This window comes from Ahaetulla prasina, chromosome 3 (genome assembly GCF_028640845.1).
Source record: "Ahaetulla prasina isolate Xishuangbanna chromosome 3, ASM2864084v1, whole genome shotgun sequence".
Taxonomy (NCBI): Eukaryota; Metazoa; Chordata; class Lepidosauria; order Squamata; family Colubridae; genus Ahaetulla; species Ahaetulla prasina.
In genome coordinates, this window is record NC_080541.1 from 35352321 (window position 1) to 35373117 (window position 20797).

The 20797-nt window shown below is 37.5% G+C and overlaps 1 protein-coding gene across 3 annotated transcripts; it reads right to left on the minus strand.

Annotated features, from left to right (window-relative positions):
* Positions 1-6875: 6875 nt before the first annotated feature.
* OTUD6B (OTU deubiquitinase 6B) lies at positions 6876-18085 on the minus strand. Of its 3 annotated transcripts, none has more exons than XM_058177586.1 (7): positions 17904-18085; positions 14376-14530; positions 12223-12315; positions 9501-9813; positions 8688-8749; positions 8021-8127; positions 6876-7200 (listed from the first exon to the last, which is right to left on the minus strand). In XM_058177586.1, the coding sequence occupies exons 1-7, from the start codon at positions 18049-18051 to the stop codon at positions 7116-7118; spliced, it is 963 nt and encodes a 320-aa protein (XP_058033569.1). In that variant the 5' UTR covers positions 18052-18085; the 3' UTR covers positions 6876-7115. The 3 variants fall into 3 exon arrangements, with proteins under 3 accessions (XP_058033569.1, XP_058033568.1, XP_058033570.1); XM_058177585.1 differs by lacking the exon at positions 17904-18085 and adding an exon at positions 17468-17893; XM_058177587.1 differs by lacking the exon at positions 17904-18085 and adding an exon at positions 17472-17891.
* Positions 18086-20797: the final 2712 nt, after the last annotated feature.

Here is a 20797-nt window from a genome sequence, read left to right on the forward strand (position 1 = left end):
TTTGCTGGTTGAAATTTGAGCTGCCAATTTTAGACCAAGCGGTTAGATGGTCAAGGTCGTTTTGAATGATAGAAGTGTTGTCTGTGGTGTTAAATAGTTTGACATCGTCAGCAAAGAGAACACAATTACTTGAGATATGGTCACAAAGATCATTAATGTATAGAATAAAGAGTGTTGGTCCAAGGACGCTGCCTTGAGGAACTCCACTCTTGACAGGAACAGGATTTGATAAAGCATTGCCAATTTTGACCACTTGTTGTCTGTTAGACAGAAAAGCAGATATCCATTTGTGGAGGGGTCCTGAGATGCCATAGGATGTTAGTTTAAGGAGAAGTTTATCGTGTACTACTGAGTCAAAAGCTTTGCAGAAGTCTATGTAGATTGCATCTATTGATTTGCCTTGATCTAGATTTGAAGTCCATATGTTTTTGCAGTGGAGAAGTTGTAAGTTACATGATAACTTTTTCCTGAAACCAAATTGTTTGTTGGAGAGTAGTTTGTTAGTTTCTAAGTGTGAGGTAATGGATTGATTGATGATAGATTCCATGACTTTGCAGGTGACGCAGCAAAGGGAGATCGGTCTGTAGTTTTCGACTAAGCTGGGGTCTCCTTTTTTGAAGATGGGGATGACTGTGGCTAGTGACCAAAGTTTGGGAAGAGAACTGGTAGTGAAAGCTTTATCAAAGATAATACTTAGGGGTTCAGCTATATTAATGGAAAGTTTTTTTTAAGAAATATGCACATAGACCATCAGGTCCAATAGAAAGCGATGGTTTTAAGTTGTAAAGAGCTTTACCAACGTTGTCTTCTGTGAAATCTATGAGTTAAATCATCATAGTCATTGCTGGTTCGTTTGTGGAATGTTGGATATGTGTTATCGGAGTTAACAAAAACTGAGCCAAAGAAAATGTTGAAGAGGTTTGCTTTGACTGTTTCGTCATTGCATTCTTTGTTGTTAGAATCTTTTAGTGGTGGGATGGATCTTGAATCTTTAAGTTTATTGTTGACAAAATTATAAAAGGCACGATTGGAATTTGTGCGTAGAAGGTTTTCTTCTTGCTTGGTGTGGTAATTTGTGCATTCAGTTTTTATTTGGTTGCATATGTTTCTGTAGCGGTTTCTGAAGTTTGTAACATAGCCTTTTTTGTTTCTTTTCCAGAGGATTTTTTTGATTGAAGCTTTTTTATTGATATGGGTAGTTTGTTTTTCTTGGACATGGTAGTCATTCGTGGAACATATAATTTAATGACTCTATTGATTTCAAGTAGGAAGACTCTATAGAGGTCATCAGCGGTTATGCAGGTTGCAAACAGATTTTGCCAGTTCAGAAATGAAAGATCGTTGTTTATAAGGTCGTAATTGGCTTTCTTGAAGTTGTAGTTGGGAGTTCTGGTGTTATGACGATTTAAGTATGGACGTATATTGAGACGAAAATCAATCATGCAGTGGTCACTGTTTGAAAAAGGTTCTTTAATTTGTAGTCCGTAAATTGAGTTTGGATTGTTGCAGAAGATGAGGTCAAGGCAGTTGTTGAGTCTTGTATTGTTAGTTACAAGTTGTTCAAGACCTAGGTTTGTAACAGCGTTGTATAGTGTAGTATGGATTGGGTCAGTTGAACATTCATTAGTTGTCCAGTTAATGAGAGGTAGATTTAAGTCACCCAGGAAGATAAGAGGGTATGGGCAAGAGGTAGTCCATGTTAGCATTGAGGTTAGCATATTTGCGTGGGTAATGTCATAGTCGGGGGCTCTGTAGCATAGTAAGAATCAAGAGTAGTGTCAAGGGATAGGTCGATACTATAGTTTCAGGAAGAGAGAGTTTATGTGCTACTTGGATATTTTTAGATTCAGTGTCTTTTGTAAAGATAGCCACTCCACCACCTCTTCGGTTTTCCCGATCTGATCGATAGACTTGATATTCTTTGTTTGAGATAATGGAGTCAGGAAGGGATGAATTCAGCCATGTTTCACAAACAAAAATGATATCAAATGTGCCACTGTTTAATAAGAGGATAAATTCAGGTAATTTGTTGACTATGCTTCTTGCATTTATCAATTTGCATTTGAGATCTGATATGATTGGTGTTGAAGAGGTAAGGGGCGTGCATACCTAGTTTTGGGTGTTAGTAGGTTGGGGGTTGTGGACAATAGATGGTTGTATAGATGGTTGGATGGTAGTTTGGGTGTTTGGATGGATGGTTGTTTGGATGGCTGGTTGGGTGGATTGTTGGGTGGCTGTTTGGATGGTTGGTTGGATGGTTGGTTGGATGGCTGCTTGGATGGCTGTTTGGATGGTTGGTTGGATGGTTGGTTGGATGGCTGGTTGGATTGTTGGTTGGATGGCTGTTGGTTGGATAGTTGGTAAGATGGTTGGTTGAATGGGAGGTAGGGGGATGGGTACTTGATTGAATACTGGGATGGCTGGTTGATTGTTATGGGTGATGGGGGGTTTGGAGGTGATTTTTTGATTGCAGGTTTTATTTTTTATGCAATCAGCACGGTAGTCGATGTATAGGTTGGATTCACCATTGTCTTGTCTTCTTTTAAGTTCTGTGCGAAGTTCACGAGAACGTATCCGTTGTAGAAAGGATAGGTCAGGACGTGATCTAAGTTTACTGTAGGTAGGGTTGGATTTAGCAATTGAGTTTATAGTATTTATGAATTTGCGTTTACTGTCCTCATTAGTGCATGTAACTCTACAAAATCTTGGTGCTGTTGTCCCATCGCTGTTTTTATATTCTGGTCCATCTCTGGAGACAGCAATTATTTCATTTGGGGAGATGGTTGATGAATTATAATTTCCAATGATGTTGTGAATCTTATTGATATCTGGTTCGTTTGTGTTTTCAAGTCCAAATAATATTGCATTATTTATTTTTTGTCCTCTCTCTATTGCATCTCTGATTAGTTGATTAGTACAGAGTTGACTTACATTAGCATCCAGGTGCAAATCAATTTAAGTGTGATCTTGGCCAATTTAGAAAGCCAAGTAAGAGTTTTGCTAGTTAGATCAGGGATAGTCAACCATTTTATACCTACCGCGCACTTTTGTATCTCTGTTAGTAGTAAAATTTTCTAACCACCCACCAGTTCGTGCTCACTCTCACAAATCTAACTGCGTATTGACCGGTGTGACCGCAAACAAACAAACAAAAGAGCCTGTGCCGTGTATCATCGTCTGCACATGCCTCTCATGCATCGTGGATTGGGTTTAATAATAATAATAATAATAATAACAACAACAACAACAATAACAACAACAGAGTTGGAAGGGAACTTGGAGGCCTTATAGTCCAACCCCCCTGCCCAGACAGACAAACCCCCTGTCATCAGACAGATGATTATCCAACATTTTCTTAAAAATTTCCTGTGTTGGAGCATTCACAACTTCTGCAGGCAAGTTGTTCCACTTATTAATTGTTCTAACTGTCAGGAAATTTCTCCTTAGTTCTAAGTTGCTTCTTTCCTTGATCAGTTTCCACCCATTGCTTCTTGTTCTACCCTCAGGTGTTTTGGAGAACAGCCCGACTCCCTCTTCTTTGTGGCAACCCCTGAGATATTGGAACACTGCTATCATGTCTCCCCTAGTCCTTCTTTTTATTAAACTAGACATACTGAGTTCCTGCAACCGTTTGTCATATGTTTTAGCCTCCAGTCCCCTAATCATCTTTGTTGCTCTTCTCTGCACTCTTTCTAGAGTCTCAGCATCTTTTTTACATCGCGGCGACCAAAATTGAATGCAGTATTCCAAGTATGGTCTTACCAAGGCATTATAAAGTGGCACTAACACTTCACGTGATCTTGATTCTATTCCTCTGTGTATGCAGCCCAGAACTGTGTTGGCTTTTTTAGCAGCTGCTGCACACTGCTGGCTCATATCTAAATGGTTGTCCACTAGGACTCCAAGATGCCTCTCACAGGTACTATTATTGAGCAAGGTACCACATATATGGTACCTGTGTATTTTATTATTTTTTTGCCTAAATGTAGAACCTTACTTTTTTCACTGTTGAATTTCATTGTTAGATAGCGCCCAATGTTCAAGTCTGTCAAGATCCTTCTGTAACTTAAGCCTATCTTCTGGAGTGTTGGCTATTCCTGCCAGCTTGGTGTCATCTGCAAATTTGATGAGTTCCCCATCTATCCCTTGTCCAAGTCATTGATGAAGATGTTGAAGAATACTGGGCCTAAAACAGAGCCTTGGGGTACTCCACTGTATACTTCCCTCCATGTGGATGTAGTTCCATTGAGGACTACACATTGAGTGCGGTTGGTCAGCCAGTTACAAATCCATCTGGTGGTGGTGCTGTCTAACTCACATTTTTCTACTTTATCTAGTAGTAGGTTATGGTCTACTTTATCAAATGCTTTACTGAAGTCCAAGTAAATTATATCGACAGCATTCCCCTGGTCTACTAATTTTGTCACTTTGTCAAAGAATGCAATAAGATTAGTCTGGCATGATCTGTTTTTGACAAACCCATGTTGGCTTTTGGTTATTACTTTGTTTGCTTCTAGGTGTTCGGTGATTCATTGCTTGATTATCTTTTCCAGAATCTTCCCTGGTATTGAGGTCAGGCTGATAGGTCAGTAGTTTCCTGGATCTGTTTTTTTTCTTCCTTTTTTGAAGACGGGAACTACATCAGCTCTTTTCCAGTCCTCTGGCAGTTCCCCTTTGCTCCAGGATCTTTTTTGGGTTTGGGGGGTGGGGCACCGGCTACCAGCTCTGTTTGTCTGTTACAGCTGAGTGGTGTGGGGGGAGATGCGCGAGCTATTCTGGGATGGAGCTCTTTTGTTTGTGGTCGCGCTATAGCACCATTTAGTTTCACTTACGTAACGTGAACTAAACTTATGCGCGGGCAGTACAAATAGTATATTTTCAGAAATTTAATTTGTCACAGGGAATTTTATGAAAGCCGAATGAAAATGTTTTTAAATAATGCTATCAAATTATTTAAGCAATTAAATAAAAAAAAAGGAAAGTGCTTCAGTATCGGACAAAACTCCTACCGCCCACCATGAAAGCTGGAACACCCACTAGTGGGCAGTAGGGATCAGGATGACTACCACTGGGTTATATCTTGGAAGGACTGTTCTCAAAGGAGACATTGCTTTATAAATATCAGCGTTATTTCAGCATCCTGATTTAGTGTGGTGTTTAAAATACTGGCCTGGAAACTGTTAATTCTAGGTCACTCAGGCATGAAAACTGGCAGGACTCCTTTAGTCTGACCCACCTCACAAGGTGGCGGTTGTGGGAAAATAGGAAGTGCAGAGATATTAGATTATGTTCCCCATCATGATTTGACCAAATATAAAGATGGAATAAAAATCTAATCATCCCTTGCCTTCAGTGATTTGTACTTTGTAATGTTAAAGTTAATTAATGAACTTTGGGCCTTTACAAAATACTTCACTGCAGCATTAAATGCATTCACACAAACAGTGACCACAGCATATTGTAACCTGACAAAATAGCTTGAAGGGGGTTATTCCCAAATGGACAATACAGAGGTCAAGAGGAAAGGACATATAACATTTAACAAATAATATTCATAGCAAAAAAAATGTCTGTTTCTAAATATTGATCAGTTCTGAAGACCACTTGAACTTCCATTAAAAATGGCAGGAAGCAGTTTATACCGGACAAATAGAGGGAAATGGAAATAAGGTTCAAGGTAAAATTACCACCATAGTAGTTATGTTTTGAGTTACACAGTTTTTCACTTTTCAAATGCCAGTAATATTTATCACAGTAATAGTAATTGTTCCTTTTTTCCCAAGAAATCCAGACAGAAACCTCTTTCAAAAATTAAAGGTGTTTTTTTTATCAGCAAACAGTGTACCTATATAAACTCACAGATCATCACAAATAAAAATCTATTCCTTGGGTATTAAATGTACATATTAAGTACAATATATGAGTGATCAAAAAAGTATTCCAGACTTATTATGAACAATTTTACTTATAAGAATATTTTAAATAATGTATAAAGCAGCACATCTCAATGAAAAAGATGAAAATAATTTAATTGAAGTTTTATATACTGTCATTATTACCTCAGATATGAAATGGCCTGCAGGATATTCATAAATCATACTTTACAAGGGAAATTGTTTCATTTTTTGAAATATATTGTCATTGTGGGATATAGGTGGCAATATGTAATCTATAGCAATCCATGCTCCCCATGGATTGCTATAGATAGAAAATAATGGGATAAGTAAAATACCCAGGTGGAGGCTCTATTTCATTTAAAACTGGACAACATTCAATATACCAGAGTTTTTTTAACACCTATCTAAAATAGATACTAGCACAATGAGTCTTCTGCAGGTATTCTATTTATATGTTGCATAAGGAAAGGATTATCCTGTTAAAGATCAATTCAACAGCCTTGAAAAGTAATGCTGTACTTTGAAAAGGAAATATTTTAATTTATTGGAAAAACGTGCTTTGCCTGCAAAAAGTTCCTGGCAATTCCAAGGTGAGTTGGCAAAGTATCTCTTTTTACTGATTACTATTACTGTAAACTGAGCTAGAAGAATCAATATGGTAAGACTGCTTCCTATACTTTAATGATCAGAGATGGAGGTTTTTGCATTTCAGAATCAGGTGCTCTTCTGCCACAACCCAAAATAAAAACAATATGAGTGTTTCAGTAAAGGGGATTCAATACTCAGAACAATTCCCCTTGAAAACTATTGTAACAGCTCAGCAATTTCAGATGATCTATGTCAGTGGCTTTTATAATTATTTTATGATTGGTGTCTATAACAACTGAACCGCAATGCAATATTGCCTGCCTGTGCACGTATGTATTGTATACGCTGGCTTTCCTGTTAAAATAAAAGAAATAAAGCAAACAAAGGAAATATAACCCACAGTTTATTGTGAGATATATTAGAAACACGGCAGAATTTTTTAAAAAAAACATGATTTAAACGGAGTAGTGCTGATAACAGATCTCATATATACAGACACACATATCATATATGTGTGTGTTTGTATAACCCTGTATGCCTTATTAAAGAATTGAGAATTCATTTTAAGACCTATATAGAGACACTTAGTAAAATTGTAGCCATCATTCATGTCTTCTGTTGAACTGTGTATTAGCTTTCATTTTCTGCAGTGTTCTCTAAAAGAGTTTTTACAGAATTATAATGTTCACCTAATCCATACGCATGTCTCATGTACCTAAAAGAAAAACACATATGAAAAATACAAAGACTTCCACCAAATTAAAACAGCACATGCACACTTGATATAAGTTACCACATTATTTATTCAAAAGATTGTATGGCTGCCGAAAGTTGTATTCTAAGACAGAGATCTCCAACCTTGGCAACTTTAAGTCTGGAGGACTTCAACTCCCAGAATTCCCCAAACAGCTTTGCTTTGCTGGCTGGGGGTTTCTGGGAGTTGAAGTCCACCAGGCTTAAAGTTGCCCAGGTTGGAGACCACTGTTCTAAGATATGAGTGGTCATACAAATATCTTAAATAAAAAAGTTCACTTTAAGTGCAAGTTAATAGAATGAGAAAATTCAGTTTTTGTCATTGAAAGTTAATTACTACACAAACTGAAAGACATTGCTTAAATCAATATTCTCTTTTCTTAAACTGAGTTTATTTTCTATAAGAAAGCAGACACTTTTATTCTTGGGGTGGGTTTTTATTTTTTACTTTTTTTAAAGAAAACAGGTAGCCACCACCAATTTCTTTTACTTTATAATATTATCAAAAATATAATAAAGTTGGTGATCACAGTGTTCACAAGCAACCTACAAGTTTGAAGGCCAACATTAAACTTCTGCATGTGTTTCTAAAATAGGCTCGCCAATGTCCAATGATGGATATGGCACAAGAAGAAGAAGAAGGTGTTTCTAAACTATGAAAAAAGTGCCAAATTAGAGCTATGTGGTTTTATAATTTGTAGTTCATTTCTTAATTGTATTTCAAGTATAAAGCAACCAAACAAAAATTGTTTTGAAGTTCAACGTTTAATGTATTTACTCACACAAGTATTAGTGGTTTCCTACTGTATTCTTCACCAACAATAATAGGAGGGGAATCCATCTGAATTACTTCAATTGGTGTTTGCAAGATATGTGATAAAGCTCTTAGCTGTAAAGCAAAATTACAGCTTAATTTATATTTTAATCTTTTTCACTTCTGCATCTCTACAAAAGATTTTTCTACAAAAGCATACACAATGCATAATTCTAATAGCGCCTGATATTTAAACATCCAAATTACATCTTTAACTAAAGACTACCTGTATTATTAGTAAGAGCCTCAGCAAACATATAACATGACATATGTTTCCAAAAATTCTCTGTGAAACAATATGAAAAAATGCTCTTTATTTTCACCACGATCCTCACTGCCTAACAATTTTCCCTATTAAAGACCTTGGAAAATTCTAAAACTGTAGGTCTTCTTCTCCTGGAGAAGAAATTCAACTCACTAGTGCTTCCTATAATACATATATCTCAGTGGTGGGATTCAAGTAATTTAACAACTGGTTCTCTGCCCTAATGATTTCTTCCAACAACCAGTTTGCCAAATTGTTCAGTTAACAACCGGTTCTCCCGAAGTGGTGCGAACTGGCTGAATCCCACCACTGATATATCTCCTATAATATAATAAATATTTAATAGGAAAGTACAGCATGCCATACTTACTTCTAACTGACCACCCCATGAAGCAGTGTTTGCTATATCGGAACAGTATTTTTCAAATTCCTCTGCAGGAAAAAAAGCATCACATTTTTAAAAATATAAAAATTGGGGTGGGGAGGAATAATCTAAAAATAAAAAATAGAATGGCAAAAGGAAGCTTGTGGAATATAAACACTTGCAAAATAAAACACAGAAAAATCAAAGATTTATATACACAATCACTCTCAAAAAGACAAAACAGATAATGATCAAAGGTATGAAACAGGAAAAAAAGAAAAGGTTTAATTTGTTAAAGTTTAATAGTAAAATTTTATTGTGCCTAATTAATAAGTTTTCATATTCTGAGATGTTTCCCTACTTCATAAATATGGTTCAGAAAAAGTACTAAAGAGATAGTTTTTACCATTTTCGGTTATGAACAAAGATAAGACATGCTGAGATTTGTTTTTACTTAAGACTGTAAATATTTTTTTTTAATATTTTACACAGATTGATTCATTTACCTCTACCCTGAAGATGCTGGGTGTATATATACATACATATTTGCATGAATGTGACAGAAAAAGACAGACAGAAAGGAAGGAAGAACATCAATAAACATATTAAGACAGAAAAGTGGGCTGTGTATTTATAATAGGTATGCTGGCTGGGAAATTCTGGAACTTGATGTCTACACATCTTAAAGTTGCCAATTTTGAAAAATGCTGCTGTGCAGATTATATAACATAGCTAAATATCTGAAGCATACTGAAACTAATATTTTCTGTAATGCTATTTTTTAAGCTGTTATTTTGTAATTAGGAGACCTTTACTTACCTTGGCTGTACAAATCTCCCGTATTTGGGTTTGTCAGAAATGGAAGAAAGTCATCCACGTGACTTCCCATATATTCTGCAGTCTGACTTCTGAGTGTTGAAACTGTCCACAAGTTTTGTTGCTCTTTGAGCTGATCTTCAATAGCTCTATACAGGCAATGACCATCAGATGGGATTTGCTTAATTTCCAATTGCCTTAAGGCTAAAATGTTTGCAAGTTTCTGGCTTTCAAGGTGCCTGGCACCTGTTAAATTTTCTATCTCAGCTTCTGCTATTCTTTCTTCTCTTTCCTTTTCCAGAGCTGCTTTTTTATCCTGTTATGAAACACAGCAAAACACTGCAGTTTTACATTAGTCCTTGCCATATTTTAATACAGCCTATAGAGTTTAACCTTCTCGGGTATTTATGATATTATATTAGACAACTTGTACCCTGTTGAGTCATCGTTTTAGAGATATTTCCTTACCCAAACAGAGAAATAGAATAGCTAAGGGAAGGCCAAAAAGCAAGAGCAACCTCTGACTTCCTGCTGGCTTCCCCACTGAGTTTCCTTGTGGGATATGGCAGGGAGCAAGGAAAACCAACCCTCCTTCCTTCCTTCCCTTCCTTTGCAAGAAGGAAAGTGACTGCTGCTGGGTGGGGAGAGAGTGAGGGATTGCAAGACTGGCTTGGAAACTGTCACAGAAAGTTGAGAATGAAGATTACATGACTACAGTAGTGGCAGCCAGCAGCACTAAAGCAGCCATAACATCCCCAAATTTCATTCCCTCAGGAGTATGGCTTCCAGATTTTGGACACATTCTGAATGTTAATTCATATAAGGTACCTTGGTTCAAAAACTGTTGCCCTATGATGTACTGCCCCAGTTAAAGGTCATGACAACAAGAGTTTTAGTAATATATGGATTCAGTTTGGCTAACAGAGTTGAATAAAATAAGCAAAATATTAAGTCATAATATTGTATGTTCAATACTCTACAGACCTTTTATCAAGTTTCAGTTGCACAAAGTCTACTTTTCAAAAGAAACTAAAATAAAAGACAGTCATATGCTCTCAAGTCCAGCTTGCTGAATTGAAGAGCAAAACCAGCTTGCCTGAAGATTTATCCTTTGTGATTTTTTGTCCTTTACTATTCATATCTGAATAATATTTCACAGCATTTAAAATACAATTTCCAGAAGGCTTTTAATGATACAATGTGTTATGTGAAACGTGTTTCATAACAATCTTCTCTTCTGTTATTAACCAGTGGCATTTATTTGGCAAACTGGTATGTTTGTCACCAGTAAAGTACAAGGAGAGTGCTGTAGAGATTAAGCTATCAGATTTTGGCAGTCCTGTTATAAGCAGTTCTCTTATTGTTACTTCATGAAAAAAAATTGGAAACATTTGATAGAATCCAGAATCATGTTTAACAGAAATATGCCTTTGGAGTTGAAGGAATCTCTCCTTCACCCTACGGTCTCTAGACCGTTCTCTGGAGGCATAGAAAATTATCTGGAATAAAATGAGGGATAGCATAATGGGAAGAATAGGAAAAAGTAGATCTTTGTCCACATACCTCTAACCCTCAAATATGGCAGTCGTAGATTGGAAAGTATCTATTTTACAAGTAGTCCTCAACTTTTGACCACAATTGAGACCAGAATTTCCATTCCTAAATAAAATGGCTGTAAAGTGAGTTGCACCTCATTTTAGGAGTTTTTGCTATAATTATTCAGTGAAACACTGCGGTTGAGTGAATTGTGTGGTCATTAAGCTATTCTCTCTTGCCCTATTGACTTTGCTTGGCTTTGAAAGTTGTAAAGCTGTGGTGGCGTGGTGGTTAGAATGCAGTACTGCAGGCTACTTTTGCTATCTGCCGTTGCCAGCAGTTTGGCAGATCGAATCTCACCAGGCTCAAGGTTGACTCGGCCTTCCATCCTTCCGAGGTCGGTATAATAAGGACCCAGATTGTTGGGGGCAATATGCTGACTCTGTAATCCACTTAGAGAGAGCTGTAAAGCACTGTAAAGTGATATATAAGTCTAAGTGCTATTGCTGTTGCAAGTGGCATTCACATGACCCCAGAACACTGAAACTGTCATAAGTGCATGCCGGTTGCCCAGCACCCACATTTTGTTCCCGTGATTATGGGGATACTACAATAGTCATTAAGTGGGAGGCCTGGTTGTACATCATTTTATTCAGTCCACCGCAACTTTGAACGGTTGCTAAACAAATGGTTGTAAGTCAAGGACTATCTGAATTTCAGATGGACAAATGCAGGCAAAACCACACATAATTTCACCTACCAGTTAATTATTTCTGTGCATATTATTTTTCCCTTTAATTGTGAAACAATGCAAACTGATCTGGGGAAACCATTACATGTTTGTCTCTACATGAATTCAGTGTCTTGTAGAATAATCTGGATGGAATAATATGGAAGGAGGCAGCCCTTATTCCTAAAAGAGAAATAATTTGGCTTGCAAACTGAGAAAGAATTTTTGAAAATCCAATACCTCACACAGCATGACATCTGATGGATGGGTGTGCATAGCTGCGAGTCTGATCCTTCTCTGCCCAAAATATTCCAATTATGATTTCTATTGACTCTTGGGACTTGGGACTGGAATCAGGTTCCAGAATCATCCCTTGGATACCACATTAAAGATTACACCTTGCACTTCATTGTAAAACCTACTAACAGTTCTAATGAATTAACACTGAAATAATCTTACCCGCCTCTTCTGTGCTTTTGATATTCTAGCAGGCTGGGTCTGTTCTCTGGTCTCAATCTCCAGTTTTGCAATATTTAGACTTGCCAAATATTCCTAAATAATAAATAAAAATTCCTTAAAATATTTCACAAAGAATTTCTTATAGCCCTTCAGTTTTAACAGAAGCTATGTTTAAAGTTTCATAATCTTCACTGTCTCCTGATGTTTTACACCATTTCTACTGCAGCCATCATTCTCTTTTACATGATTCTGTGCAATTCTACTTCCCAGTTAGTTTGAGAGACTTTTTCCTCTTCTCGTAAGTGGCCAACCAGAGAACCCTATCTATCAGAAATTCTATTAAAGGCCATTATATTTGGGATAAGAATGAAATAGACAAGTTTTACATTTCTGATGCACTCGATCCCAACATGCAGCACCAAGTTCCTACTAAAATCAGAAGAAAAACTATAATCCCAAAGCTAATAAATATAGGTCGTCCTCAGGTTACAGCAGTAATTGGGATTGCAACGTCTGTTGTTAAAACAATGCAATCATAAAATATGATGTCACATGACCGCATCACTTAGCAACAGAAATCCCAGCAATCCCTGTTACCATCCTTGACTGAATCCCACCAGTGGTTGGTAAAGGATCCACCCTGATCCACCCATTCTTGCTTTGAGCCCTACCAGCTCTGAGACTGAATAAGATAAGGGACTGCCTCTTCTTTAATCCCTCACCCCCCTATCTCCCACTCATCTATGCCCTTTTAGCTGCCCTGAGCAGTGGCACTTCTAGGCAGTGGTGATGCAAGACACACATGTCCTTCAAGTCTAAAACAGCTGCCAGTGCTCTCAAAAACATCATTAAAAAAGGACAACAAAGAATGTTCTTTCTGCGCCAACTCAGTAAGCTCAAACTGCCCAAGGAGCTGCTGATCCAATTCTACAGAGGAATTATTGAGTCTGTAATTTGCACCTCTATAACTGTCTGGTTCGGTTCTGCAACCCAACAAGAAAAACACAGACTTCAGAGGATAATTAGAACTGCAGAAAAAATAATTGCTACCAACTTGCCTTCCATTGAGGACCTGTATACTGCACGAATCAAGAAGAGGGCCGTGAAAATATTTGCAGATCCCTCGCATCCTGGACATAAACTGTTTCAACTCCTACCCTCAAAACGACGCTATAGAGCACTGCACACCAGAACAACTAGACACAAGAACAGTTTTTTCCCGAAGGCCATCACTCTGCTAAACAAATAATTCCCTCAACACTGTCAGACTATTTACTGAATCTGCACTACTATTAATCGTTTCATAGTTCCCATCACCAATCTCTTTCCACTTATGACTGTATGACTATAACTTGTTGCTGGCAATCCTTATGATTTATATTGATATATTGATCATCAATTGTGTTGTAAATGTTGTACCTTGATGAAGGTATCTTTTCTTTTATGTACACTGAGAGCATATGCACCAAGACAAATTCCTTGTGTGTCCAATCACACTTGGCCAATAAAAAATTCTATTCTATTCTATTCTATACTTCAGTCTGAGCACCACCAGCACTGCCACCATCATTGAGTGCCGCCTCAAACCCCAGCCAACCAGTGCTACAGCACAAAGGCCCCATTGCTCTGGACTTAGCAGGCCTTACTGCCCCAGCTATCCTGCCCCAGTTTCCTTCCTTCTAAAGCTGACAAAGTGCACCCAGGCTGGCCTTATGTGAGGTAGTAGCTGGCTGCGCCAGGCCTTCTTCCTGAGTCCATGTGCAGGTCTTCTCTTTCTGCCTTCTTGCAATGGCCAATTCTCTCATTCTCTTTCAGTTAGAGAAAAAGAATGTTTTACTAACAACAGTTGCTTCCATCTAACCTTGAGGTTCCATCTTGGAGCTCTAGAGCTGTACGACCACTCTTCCACAAAAATTATCTTATACCTGCAAACTCATGTAAATTTTATACAAAATCACTGCAAAGTATCCAACTATATTTTCCGGTGATTGTTCATTTGTTTTACTTACAACAAGTTGCCCACAAACAAGTTCAAAACACAACAATTTTCAGAATGAAAGAAGTCCTTAGCAATGTTTGCTTTAAAAACACAAGACATTTTTAGTAACTAGAAATACAACTCGAAAGATCTCAAAAATAAATGGTGCACATACTTTATTCTGTTCAGGTAATGCTTCTTTTAGCTTCTTTAGTTCTTCTTTGTGCTTCTCTTCCAATTCAGACTCCAGCTTGGTAACATCATCCAGCAGCTGTTTTCTTCTCTTTTTATCATTCTTTGGAACAGTATTTTTCATTCCTTGGATTTTGGCTACAGAAGCAAAAACAGGTGAAATAAATGAAAAGCATTTTTAAATTATTCTTTTCATTATTCATGATTTGAGTTTAACAAAATAACTATCTTACACATGCATATTTAACCAAATAAAACTGCAGTGATTGAATTTCAGAAAACATCCTTCCCAAAAGAATGAAAAATTATCTCAGTGTCTTACTACTATATTACCTCCTACTAACACAATTCAAAACATTAAATGGAATTTAATCCATGCTGACCCCAAAACTCTTAATTTTCAAAAATCAAAAGAAAATTGTCATGCATAAGTAAAAGTAGAGTGTATTATGTAGCTCTGCAGTTATGTAATCAGAACACAATTCAGCTCATTAATTTGAGGTGCCTGTGTTTTGATGGGAAATAGTTTCTTTTTTTGTGAATGAATATGTGACATGTGATACTGTAAGTCCATGTAGTTGTGGGTCATGCAAGACTTGATCTGGATTCTTTCCGCCTGTCTTATAAAGACAAACTTTGGCTACAACAGTTGCTTTTGCTACTAAACTTACAACTAAAGTGAAAAGAAAGAGAAGAGATAGTAGCATGTTAGATGGATTCAATTATAGCAACATTGGAAGTCATGAAGGACCAGGCTGGTGTTTGTCAATTCAGTGATAATAAAATCTATCTACCAGTATGCTAAGACTTGACTTAATGGTGCATAATCAACAGAAAATTGTAGAATAGGGCTGCTATTAGAAGTAACATATTGTTCTAAATAAAATATTATATTTTTTCAACAATTTCTATTATTCCTAGTTTTTGTAATTCCCTTATTTTAAAAATTGAGTTTGAGCGGTATATGTATATTTATTGAGCAATGCAGGCCTCCTAGTTCATACAGATTCTGAGTGACATACATCCACAGAATAAAATGCAAATTATGTACTTTTGAATATTGCAAAATTCTTGGCTCATGGTTACTACAAACAGTGGTATGCATATAAATATAAGGATTTTCAAAACTATATTCTATTCAAAATATTTTTTAAAAAATATTATATTATATTATATTATATTATATTATATTATATTATATTATATTATATTATATTATATTATATTATATTATATTATATTATATTATATTATATTATATTATATTATATTATATTATATTATATTATATTATATTATATTATATTATATTATATTATATTAAAAAGGGCCTCTGGTGGCTCAGACTGCTAAGACAGTCTGTTATTAACACAGCTGCTTGCAATTACTGCAGGTTCAAGTCCCACCAGGCCCAAGGTTGACTTAGCCTTCCATCCTTTAGGTAGGTAAAATGAGGACCCAGATTGTTGGGGGCAATAAGTTGACTTTGTATATAATATACAAATGGATGAAGACTATTGCTTAACATAGTGTAAGCCGCCCTGAATCTTCGGAGAAGGGCGGGATATAAATGCAAATAAAATTTAAAAAATAAAATATGGAAGATCTGATTAATCAAAACTAAAATAAAGGTGTCACTTTTGTTCCAAGTACTGCAATGTAGCAAGGCCTGCATCTTAGGACAGCTTCTTACGTTCTCATGACAGCAGGAAAGCTCATGCAGTGTCATGCAACACTGCCATCATTCTCTCCCTGGCCATGCATTGAAGCAAGTTGTATGGGACAATGCAGAATAATTGACAATGCTACAACGTGAGTTTCTATTATTCCAGTCCTATCAGATTGGTGCAACAGCTCAAGAAAATGCCTGTAATTGCAGTTCTGACAGCATCAAGTTAATTTAGGATGCTATTTTTTTAAAAAAATGTTCAAAATACATTTAAAGCAATTAGTAACATTTCATGATTTAAATATTTTCTATATTAAAATAGAATTTAACTATTTCACACTGCAATTTTGATTTGGAGTCCTAGAGCAAAAAAATGGCTATTTCCATTTGTACCCAGAAAATCTAAAAGGCTCTACTGGATTTTGAACATTTTCTTTTCTTACGTTAAGATTTTTATCAAGACATTTGTTTCTGTTACATTTATTCATTATAGGTATTAAATATTAGGATGATGCTAGTATTATAATCAGTGCATTTCTGCTGTTTTTTGCATGGCCTCTACTCTTCTATACCATTTCCTTTTGAGCCTGGACTTTGGGTGTAAATCTGTTTATACAATACATACATTGTATGCTCATAGAATAGAATAGAATAGAACAGAATTTTTTATTGGCCAAGTGTGATTGGACACACAAGGAATTTGTCTTGGTGCATATGCTCTCAGTGTACATTGTACATTCACAAATGCTCTGGTGAAACACTCTCCCAGGAACCTTTTTTTGCAAAGCAACATGCTTTTTGCTTATAAAAGTGAAGCAGCCATGTCACTTGCTGGTTCAAGTCACACTTGCAATTGTCGGAAGCTGCGGCTGCAGCTGCAGATGTGCTGTAGATGTCTACGTATCGAAGCATCCAGAAGTTTCTTCCAGATTTTACAAGTGTGCTGTCAGACTATGTCAAAAGCTATGAGATGATATAAAGCGCCTCATTGAGGCATACCAAGTTCCAATGCAGACTTCATATACAGTATTTACTTGCACATTCTCATTCATAACAACACTTCAGGCATCTCATGAAGAGGCTGAAACCCTCAAAAGCTCATTAGCCTTGGTACACAGAACTCTGTGCCTCTGCTTACGTGACAAATGGGCCACAAATGGGGCAATTACAACTGAGTTTTCCATACGATGCATCCATCCATCCATCCATCCAACCATCCAACCAACCAACCAACCCATAGTTAGTTTATAGCTTAGCGTGTCAAGTTATGATTTTAGCCAGAGTGATACTATGATTAATGTGGTCAAGCAGATCTGGAAGGACTCCAAACCACGTGTCCCCTAAACCCTAGAAGCCCACAGGATGCCAAGGTTGTTTGTTCTCTCCGACCAACCTACTGTACCTACCTACCTGTTCCTCCATTGAAGAGGAAATGCTGTATGTACCAACTTGAGCTCCCGGACGAAACAAGATATGATGTCCTTCACGTTGTGTCCAGGTTTGACATGCCCATGTCATCATCTTGCCAACCTTACCTGCCTTCTTTTTGGACGTGTTTCCCATCTAACCCCGTGGTTTCCTTATAGGCTCTCATCCCAAATGCTAACCTGATTCAACCTATTAAGTTTTGGGGAAACCAGCCACGGTCATCTAGAAGTTGCCACCCTGGAAAAAAGCAGGCTATTAATCTGGGGAGAAAAAACTGGGTGGAGCAAATCCTGGGTCAGCGTGTCTTGCCAACATAGCGCAGCAGCTCGCTTCGGGATACAGGTTTTCCCTGCAAAGCTTTAAAGACTATTTCTGCCATCCTCCTCCCGCTGCCCGGATTTCTGCCGCCCTCACCCTGGAGCTCCCGCTTCTCCTTCCGCTGCCGCCTGGCCAGCAGCTCCAGCGCGCCGCCCTCCTCCTCCTCTTCTTCTTCTCCCTCCGCCTCCGCCTCCTCCTCCTCCTCCGCCACCGCGGCTGAGCCGCCTCGCCCGCGCCCGTCCATGGCGGATTCAGCACCACCGCTCGGCTGGCTCTGCTACCCACGTGCGTGTGAAGGGGGCGGGGCCGGACGAAGACGCGCCCCCTACGCAGTGTCCTAGCCCAGCCGCAGTGCAAAGAGATAAGAAAAATGGGAGGAGCGAGGCTGGGGGATTTATAGAGCTACAAATTATAGAGGATAAACTTCAGCACAAGTTTCGGAGGAACTGGTACACTTTATTTTTTAAATCTTCGAAATCAATGTTTTTCAACATTGGCAACTTAAAATGTGTGGACTTCAACTCCCCAAATTCCTCAGCCAAGCATGCTGCTAGTTGAAGTCCACGCGTCTTAAATTGACAACTTAAAAAAAAACAACTGATCAAATCTTATATGAGTTTATATATCTATGACGAGAAAGGAAGGAAGAGAGTATGCTGCTAGAAAAAAGCCCTCGGACTAAGTCGGCGCGCCACCGTATGGCTATTTCAGATATTGCACCTTCAAGTGGTTTTTTTCGGCAGCTTCTGTTCTCTAGCTTCAAATTAAAATTCCTTAATTAAGAAAATGTAAATGGCAATAGATTTACTGAATTTGGGTTTAAAAATACTTCTTCTCCGAACCAAACTAGAAAGCGAGGCAGGTGAAGAAAGCTAAAACATGGGCATTTTAAAAGGATAAATAGAACTTGAATGATTAGCATTACAATCCTAGATGGATCTCCTAAGAAAATCCTAGTGAGCTGAACAGGGGTAGAATTCTTACTATAATTTCGTACTTATACAAATTCATAACAAGAATACAAATCCATATTCTAAAGAGAATTTAAGACAACGTTACTAGCCTATGGCCCTTTAGATGTGTTCAAAATTAAAGCCAGTACAGTTACCCAATTCTATTGTATGAATAGCAAGAAACGTATTAAAATCATTAGAATATACCAAGCTTTAATGGAGGGGGGAGTTGAGTGAATAGGTTGACTTACATAGGAGATAGCTTTCAAGGGGAAGAACGTAGAAGCAGCCCCAGAAATATTTTTAGATTAGTGTTAGATCCAGTACACATTTCCAATGAGAACACATTTAAGCCTCAGGACTGAATGTTCTCACATGTATCTAAAAATAAGTTAGGAAAAATAGCAGAAGGATTAAAAAGCCATGACAGAAATGCCATACAGAATAAATAATGGAAATGCTACCAAAAGCTATAGCAGGACCATATCATAACACCCTGGCTATCCTATGCTTTGTTGTCAGAATGATATGACATAGTCCTGATATGGAGAAGTGAGGTCCTGGGGAGGAAGCACTTTAAGCTTTACTCCCTGCCAGCATATATATTTCAAACACACAAACTTCCATCCTGATTTATATAATGCATCCTTATAATAACTACCAAAACATTGGCTTATTATCAGGTGATTGTTATAATTGTGTTGCCATTGCTGAAAACTGGGAGATGAAGCCTAGACTACTGGAGAGGATGAGATTATGAAAAGTAGTGCAGTATAATAGCTGTGACAAACTTTGCTCCTTACTGCATGGTGCTATGGCAGAATAACCCGTTTCTCTATAGTAAAAGGATGGTAAACTCTTGCCCATGAACCAATAGGACAGTGCCATAAGACATAAAACTTGTATACATTTTATTCTTTAAATTTCTTACCTTTCTTTTTAATGATCTCAGCTCCAACCATGACTTTTTCTGTTTTCATGCACATGCTTTGCCCACCACTTCCGCACCCTGGTTCTGAATGGCTTAAGGCCCAGTAAGTGGGTTGCTAGAGCTATCTTTGATCTATCATATCTGTCTAGTAGATAGTCTACAATTCATCCATCCTTCCTTCCATCCATCCATCCATCCATCCATCCATCCATCCATCCAAACACTCATTTCCTCTTTTCATCTATTTGTGTTGTTCTTTTGATTCCATTCTCTATAAATATAAACAATTCCTCTCCTCCCCAACATTCACATTTGTTTATTATTTCTATAGTACAATAATGACCTTTCTCCATTTGCCAAGCCCACCTAGATTAAACAAATTGCACTCCGTAATCCAACAGTTGCAACATCTATATATGCAACCTTTCAATTTTTCAACATTCTCATAGCATTTATGGCTTCCCTTTCCTCATGTATTCCTTTTCGTCTGATATTACTGATATTCTTTATCAAGCAGTACTGCAGTGTGTACAGTTAGCAACATGGAAAGCCTGATATGTACATACAGTATTAAATGACTAAAGTTTACAATTACTAATGAGTAATTATCCAGAATCTAGATCAGGGGTCTGCAACCTTAAATACTCAAAGAGCCATTTGGACCCGTTTCCCATAGAAAAGAAAATACCAGGAGTCACAAAACCTGGATGGGAGTGGCCAACTCAATGTCACTCATTTCCACCAGTCACATGACCCCCTAGCCATGCCTACACAGCTGGTCATTAGGGCAGAGAACCAGTTGTTAAAAAACACCAGGAACCACAAAACCCTTTTGACACATCTCTCTCTCCCCTCCCTCCCTCCCTCCCTCCCCCTCTGTCTACCCCTCTCTCTCTATTTATTTTTATTTTATTTATTTATTTATTTGTCACAACAGTTTATATAAGCATAAGCAAGAAATAACTATACAATATATAAGCATATATATAAGCATAAGCATGAAATAACTATATGAATTGGATACAATCAAAGGGGACATTAGGACAGGAACGGTAGGCATGCTGGTGCTCTTATGCATGCCCCTTACAGACCTCTTAGGAATGGGG

Coding starts and splice junctions, on each gene's coding strand:
- OTUD6B (XM_058177585.1), bottom strand. CDS start 17,624: ATGGGAAACACGTCCAAAAAGAAGGCAGGTAAGGTTGGCAAGATGATG. Junction 14,531..17,467: donor TTCAATGGAGGAACAGGTAG/GTAGGTACAGTA, acceptor TTGCTTCTGTAG/CCAAAATCCAAGGAATGAAA. Junction 9,814..12,222: donor CAAAAGCACAGAAGAGGCGG/GTAAGATTATTT, acceptor GTTTCATAACAG/GATAAAAAAGCAGCTCTGGA.